Source organism: Trachypithecus francoisi, unplaced genomic scaffold (genome assembly GCF_009764315.1).
Source record: "Trachypithecus francoisi isolate TF-2019V2 unplaced genomic scaffold, Tfra_2.0 Lachesis_group13, whole genome shotgun sequence".
In the NCBI taxonomy this organism is placed as follows: Eukaryota; Metazoa; Chordata; class Mammalia; order Primates; family Cercopithecidae; genus Trachypithecus; species Trachypithecus francoisi.
Window position 1 is genome coordinate 119,390,914 of NW_022681458.1, and position 7,027 is coordinate 119,397,940.

Consider the following 7,027-nt stretch of genomic DNA (forward strand, 5'->3'; position numbering starts at 1 on the left):
CCCAGCATCTGGGCCTCCTCTCCTCCGGCATTGTGGGACCAGGAGATCCGAGCCCCGCGAGGCTCCGCTGGCTGCCCCCGGACCTGCTGCTTCGCCAACAGAAGCCCTCCCCCAAACGAAGTGCAGTGAGTCCAGGCGGCCGGGAGGCCATGCCAAAGTGCCCCTCGCCCAAGCGGGCTGTTGGGTAGGGAGGAAGGCAGGCCCCCTTCTATCTCTGGATGAAAAAAATCTGCAGCAAAACCTGCACCAGAGGGAATACAAGAAAAAAAGAAACAGAAAAGTGCAGGTTGGAGTGAAGAGCAGGCTGTACAGGAGGCGGCCGCTGCTGGGCTGGGCCTGGACCAGTGCGGGGAGCTGCCCGGCAACCCGGGCAGTATTTCCGAAGCCAGGACTGGGTTTGCTGGCCTTTGAGTTCCCTTGAACGCAATCGGAAACCAGGCGTGTCCTGCCAGACCCTTCAGACCCATGCCAAATCCGAATCTGGGCCGTGCTTCCCCTTCGCCCCTGCATTCGTTGTGCGGTGATCGCAAGGCCCCGCCGGCTCCCGGCCTGGCGTGCGCAGGGGCGCTGGGGCGCTGTGTGCTTGGAACCACGCCCTTCCCGAGCCCGCAAACAGGAGGGCCGCCAGCGCTCGTGAGCACAGTGTACACTTTATTTCAGACTACAGGTTTCTGAACATAATAAAATCTTTGGCTTGTAGCGGCGGTTCAGTCTCGCAGTCTGTGGGGTCGTATTTCTCAACAAGTCTTCGGAAAACGAAAGGGGGGCAGAATAGACAGACCGACAGAAGGGGCCCAGGAGGTGGGGGAGAGGAGGTGGGCAGACACGCAAGGAAACACACTCACGCACACAAAGAGAAGTCCCAGAGAAACCAGGGCCAGCGATGCGGGTCGGGAGGCACCGGAGAAGCAATGACATTCAAATGAAAAAGGCAACGAAAACGAAACTGGGCCAGGGGCAGCGAGGCAGAGGGGGAGGGGATAAAATAATTATAATAATTATAATAATTATAACAATAATAATAAAGGAGATTAATAAAAATGTCCAGCAAATAGAGATCGCTACACGTGTTTTTCTTACCTGAAATTAAATATATACAAGGTCGTAAGCGGTTTGGCTAGATAGAGCTTTAAGGAGTTCGCAGTTTCGTCCCTTATACTGTGAATAGAGAATAGATCTTATTTTTCGATAGCACCTGTCCGAGTCTTTCTCCCTTTTCAAAAATGCTGCGTTTCAACGTCATTGTCCATTCTGAGGCTCTCTTTCTGTCTCTCTCGCTCTTTTCCCTTCGCTCCCTCCCTCCTTTGAGCAGATGCTTTCTCCCCCAGCGAGGGGCCGGGAGGCGACGGCGGTGGTGCTGGGAGGGGGCGCGGGCGCGGCGACCTGACCGCGCGGCCCCGGCCGGTGGCGTCTACTCGCTCTCGTCTTTGTCCTGGACCGTGGTGGTGGAGTGGTTGTACAGTCCCTGGGCCATGAGGTGCAGCGCCAAGCCGTTCTTAATGCCTGTGGCTTTCTTGATCTTGGCGCGCTTGTTCTGGAACCAGATCTTGATCTGGGACTCGTTGAGGCTGAGCTCCTGGGCCAGGGTCTGCCGCCGCTGCTCCGTGATGTAGCGGTTTGCCTGGAACTCCGCCTTGAGTCTCTGCAGCTGCTCGGCGGTGAACGCCGTCCGCGGCCGCTTGTCCTCCTTCTCGTTCTTCTTCTTCTTCAGCTTCCTGGTGCGCGGACCTGCAGCGGCGGAGAGGGCCGGGGTGGGGGTGGGGGTGGGGACGGAGGGCAGAAGGGAGGGGGGAGAGGGCAAAGGAAGCGGTGAGAATTGCCTTGCCGAGCTGGGCCGCGAGCCCCGCGCTTCCAGGGCCATCTCGGAGGCCCTGCTGAACCCCTGGCTCCCTCCCGCCGGCCAATCCCTCGATCAAAGTGCCCCTCGCCAAACCACTGGGGTCTCCGGGTTCCCTTTGGGAGGGCAAAGGGTGAAGGAAAGCCAGTTGAGGTTGTAGGTGCACCCCACACCCCAATTCTCACAGGACAGTCAGGGACAGACCGAAATCACAGCATTTTCCGGCCAAGAAGGAAGGAATCCAAGATGACCAGATATTTGGAGCTCATCTGGCCCAGCCCAGAGTTGGGGGTCAGGGGCCTGCTGTCCTTACAGCCCTGGAATAGATAGGACTAGGGCAGTGAGGGCAGGCCCTGGGGGAGTCGCCAGCCTACAGACTAATCCTCCTCTCCTCCACAAGAATCGTACCTACAGGAGAACCTACAATAAGACACCATCTGCTTGTAGCTATTGACCCCAGAAAACAACGGGATAGTGAGCGGGCTGGGAGAAGGCTGCTCAGCTCCAATGTATTTGGTGTCTGCCTGTGCAAACCCCCTGCCCCCCCTCCCCCCCCCCCCCCCCCGCCCCCACACACACCTCCTTGCCTTCTTTCTCTTTGGCCTAAAGGAAGCCTTCTCTAGGGTCTCAGGGATACAGGGACCACCCCGTCTCTGAAGGAGAAGAAAAGGCCCTCATCCATCCTCCTGACCCTGGCCCCTGGGTTTTCAGCCTTGCCCCTTGGATCCTCTAACCGGCTGCGTGGGGCAGGGTCTCCCTTATCTGGGTCTTCCTTATCTCCCCTTTGAGCTGCTGCAATTTCAGGATTAAAAACTCCTGAATAACAAAAACAAGCCAGATTGGCTTTCTCTGCCTACTGCCATCTGCAAGGAGACTGCAGCCCCTTCCCCCATCCATGAGCAAAAAGAAGCAGAGGAAGGGAGACAGGGACAATCCAGAAAAAAAATAAATAAATAAAGTGCTTTGACGGCCAGATAGGCATGGGAAGGGGCCACAGGAAACCTCCTTAGGAAGGTGAAGTTCCCTTCAAATACTAGTCTGGGAGGAGGGCCCACTGAGAAAGGAAGGAGGGAAAGCGGGAAAACCAGGAGAGGATTGAACTGTTGGTGTGTGCCTCAAAAGCCTGCACCTCTGCTCACCCGCTTCCACACCCAAGTCTTCCGGCATTTACTTGCTGGGTCCTGCCTTGGATAAGGTAGCTTGCTGAACCAAGTTAAGTCCCTGTCAGGCCTGTTCACCTCTAAAACTGTCTGGAAAGAAGGATCTTTGCCGGCACATCCAAACCTAGCTACAGAGAGGCAAGCTGGGCATCTTACTCCTGGGGCAGGCAAGAGCCTGGGGTAACCAGTTGTCCTATGACAAAGAGTCCGGGCCTAGCATACTGCAGCGACTCAGATCTGGGTCGAGGCTCATCCCCTCCTCTCCCAACTGCCCAAGCAGGAGAAGGAGCTGGTCCCCTACCTACCCAGGCCCATAAGAAGGAAAGTGGCCAAGAACAAAGCCAAGGGCCTCTCCAGAGCAGAACCGGGGTTTAGATTCGTAATTAGCTGAGCGGGGAGAAATAGCCCAGGAAATGCGAACAGCCCCAAAAGGGCACCACTGCGCGTTGTGCATCCGGGACATGTTGAAGTGTTGTTGTATGCGTGTGCGGAGGCACGGACTCTTGTAATAAAATCGTAGTCTCCTGGCCAGCCCGAGCCGTGCAGCCTGACAGCTCAATCACTCTATCCATCAGGCGAGTCAATCAAAGCAGCTTTTCGGAGGTTCAGGGAGCCCGACGTGTCAATAACGGGGCTCGAGATGGCGGGAGCTGATAGTGCGCATCGATCCGCGCCCGGCCGGCAGCGGTGGGGCGGCGAGAGACCAGCCAGAGGAAAGCGGCGCGTGGCTAAGTTGTTCCCGGCCCCCTGCCGGACCGGGCGCCTGGAGTGCTGATCTTGGGCCAAAGCTTCTGCTGCTCTCCCAGACACTGCGGGCCTGGGCGTCGGGCAAGGCCTTGGCCTCCTGTCCCGGAGCCCAGCTCAGGTCTCCTCCTCGGGTTCGCCAAGCGCGAGGGGCACACGGAAATGTAATGGAAGGAAAGCCGAGAAAAGCAGGCCTACGGATGCCAGAAATCTGCTAACTGCTGGATGTGCTGGTGAAAAAAGGAAAGCGCCGGGAGGGGAGGATGTGGGAGCCGTTCTGCGGAGAAGCTACGGAGGAAACTGGCTCTCATACCCTTGGCCCCGCTTTCTGACCTGAGCCTGACCTGTTTTCTCTCCTCTCCCACTGTTTGTCAGTTCCAGACAACCAGAGGCTGCCAGCACCCACCTTTTTGACAACTGCCTTTCCCTGGATTCTACCCACCCGGGTCAGACTCTTTTCCCTACCCGACCAGGGGAGAGGGACAGCTTTCAGACGCTTTCCTCCCTGTCTTCCTGTGTGTCCCCATATTTATCAGTGTAAACGGTCTCTCCGCAGAAAATATCGAGATGGTGTTTGTGTTTGTAAGGACACCCTGTGAATATAATTTTTCTGAACAAGCCCTTCTCTGGTCCAATCTGGCCCCCGGACGATCCGGCTGGTGGGATTTCAGACACACATCACTAGGCCCACCTTCCTGCCATATCTAAACACCCTGGAAAGAAAATCATTGACTGTGTCCTTTTCCTAAGAATAATAAAGATAAAAGACAAAGAAGGCCCCAGGGATTCAGAGTTCAAAACCAAAGAATCGAGACTCGAGCCTCCTGTGCCACGAGCTGTAGCTTCTCGGGTGGTGGCCGCAGAGGCCAGGATCGCATAGCTGGGTGAACATTCGGTTGTGGCTGGAACTGGGGTGAGGAAGCAGGCGTGAGAGACTGGAGTACCCGAGGCCGGGTTTGCTCTCCCTAGCGCCGCAGCTTGGCGTTCTGGGGCGGTCCGCGGGGCCAGAAAGCATGGCGCAGCCCGGAGTTGGGTACTCACCGGAGGATGGACGATCCGAATAACGTGTGCAGTAGACCCAGGCGGGCCATACGAGAGGCTGCTGCGAGTCAGTTTTGACCACGGGCCCGCCGTTGGCTGAGCCCATAAGTAGGATGGCGGGGTTGCCGTGCTCCGGGTATTTGGTGCCCTGCGCTCCGGGGCTCCCTGCACCGCCTCCACTGCCGCCGCCGCCGCTGTCCGAGGGCTTGGCTGCTACGGCCGCCGCCGCCGCCGCGGCCACTGCCGCCGCGGCCGCTGCCGCCGCCGCCGCAGCCGGGTTCCCAGCTTTAGAGGCGCCCGCGCCGGCGGCGGCTGGCTGGGAGCCGTCGGGTGGGCCACAGTTCGCGTCCGGGGCGCACAGGAGCGAGGCAGCGCCTGGCGCCCGGGTGCCCAACGGGTGGACAGGGTCTCTACCTGCGCCAGTCTGGCCTCTGTCACGCTCGACCCGGCCTCCTCCTCCTGCGCCTCCTCTGGCCGCCGCAGCCACCAGAAGCTGCGGTGGCGGCTGCTCCTTTTTGCAGCCGAAGTCCGGCCTCAGGATGTTGTCGATGAAAAAGTTGGTGGTGCGGTGCAGCTGGGCCGCTGGCTGCGGCTGGTGAGCAGGCGCCGCGAGATGCTGAGGCGGCGGGGGCGGGGGGTGTGGGGGGAGGTGTGGGTGGTGGGCCAGGGGCGGCAGGCAAGGCGCCGCGGGCGACGAGGGGGGCGCAGGCTGCGGGGACACGGGCACGCTGTCTCCATCGCTGCCGCTGCTGCCGCTGGCGCCCGGACTGAGGCTCAGGCTGAGGCCGCCCGGGGTCGCCGCCGCCGCCGCCGCGCCGAGGCCCGAGTCGCGCTGACTTTTAGGTTCCGGCTGCTGTTCTTCCATGCTCGGCCGCCCCGCCGCCCCGGCCGCAGCGCCGGCCCCCGCCCCCACCGCCTCGCTCCCCACCCCACTTTGCCAGCGGCCCGTGGGGGTGCGCAGAGGAAGGAGGCAGGCGAAGCCCCAGCGAAGGCACGGGCGGGTGCAGGAAAAAATCTCAGGCGTCTGGCCTGGATCGCTCGCTCTTATCTAGCAGATAGATCTCGCTGTCTCTCCCTCTCTAATTTGTAGACATCCAGATATGGAGACACTTGGCTATTTCTTTTTTCTTTCTGCAACCAGATTCAATGATTTGATTTAAATGATTTAAGCCACGGCCAAAAAAATGAAGGAAAAAAAGAAAAAGAAAAGGAAAAAGAAAGCAAGAAAAAAAGAAAAAAGCTCCAATAATTTTTTTTCTTAAAGGGAAAAAAATAGTATTTAAAGTCTAGCCATCTTCCTAGGCAGTAGTGAGGGATTTGACTTCCCCGAGTGTCACGCTCAGCTGTGCCCAGAGCGTGAGGCTGGCAGCGCCTTTAATCGCCTTTGCTTTTTTTGCAGGGAGAGCGCGTCTCCGCCAGCGCCGGGCTGGGTTTTTTTTTTTTTTTTTTTTTTCAAATCTCTGACAGCTCGGATCTTTGCACAAACTCTCTCGCTTAAAAAAAAAAATCACCCAGGCACACTTTTTGCCTTCAAACCGGAAGCACGTGAGTCGGGACCGCACGTGTGCGGAGCCAATGGCGAGCCGGGACTCGCGCTGACACTCGGGCCTCGGCCCAATGGGCGCGCGCGGGACTTTGCGGATAAATAATCCGGGGGCGTCAGCCGCGGGCGGAGAGGGGGCGCCGCGGCGCTGGCCCTGTGCGTCGGGTCCGCCCTCCCCCATCTTCGCCCCTCCCCCTCCTTCAGGCCGGGACCGAGGAGGGGGCAGAAGAAACCCGGGAGGGGTGGATTTTGGGATGTAGGCAAATGGAGAAGCAACTCCATAAACAACTTGTTGGAGAAACGCAGGATTATGGGTCTGTGCGCGCCGGGAGCAGGGGCAGTAGGCAGGAGCCTGGCTGTTTTGCACCCCCACGCCTAAGAACCTCCTCTCTCTCTGGTTGCTGTTATGAAGGATGAGTGTGTTGTCACTGCCGGTTTGTGTGTTTGTGGGTCGGTGTGGGTTTGGGTGTGTGTAGTTGAGGGAGGGGGAGTGAGACAAGGAGGTCGGTGATGTGAAATAGACCTAGAGTTGGTTTCTTTCAGAGGCGCAATTTATTTTTCACAAATAGCAAAATCTGAAAGGCCCGCTGCGCCTAGCTAGCGTCGCACGTTTATGTTTGTACGTCTTCTGCCGGCCCGCTGCATTGCTTTCCCTTTGTGGGGAATCCGCACCCATGCCCTCCCCGGTCCAGACTTTCGACA

General features: G+C 58.5%; 1 protein-coding gene across 1 annotated transcript; it reads right to left on the reverse strand.

Annotated features, from left to right (window-relative positions):
* Nucleotides 1-631: 631 nt before the first annotated feature.
* EN1 (engrailed homeobox 1) lies at nucleotides 632-6,206 on the reverse strand. The gene is made up of 2 exons (XM_033232133.1): nucleotides 4,783-6,206; nucleotides 632-1,728 (listed from the first exon to the last, which is right to left on the reverse strand). The coding sequence occupies exons 1-2, from the start codon at nucleotides 5,645-5,647 to the stop codon at nucleotides 1,412-1,414; spliced, it is 1,182 nt and encodes a 393-aa protein (XP_033088024.1). The 5' UTR covers nucleotides 5,648-6,206; the 3' UTR covers nucleotides 632-1,411.
* Nucleotides 6,207-7,027: the final 821 nt, after the last annotated feature.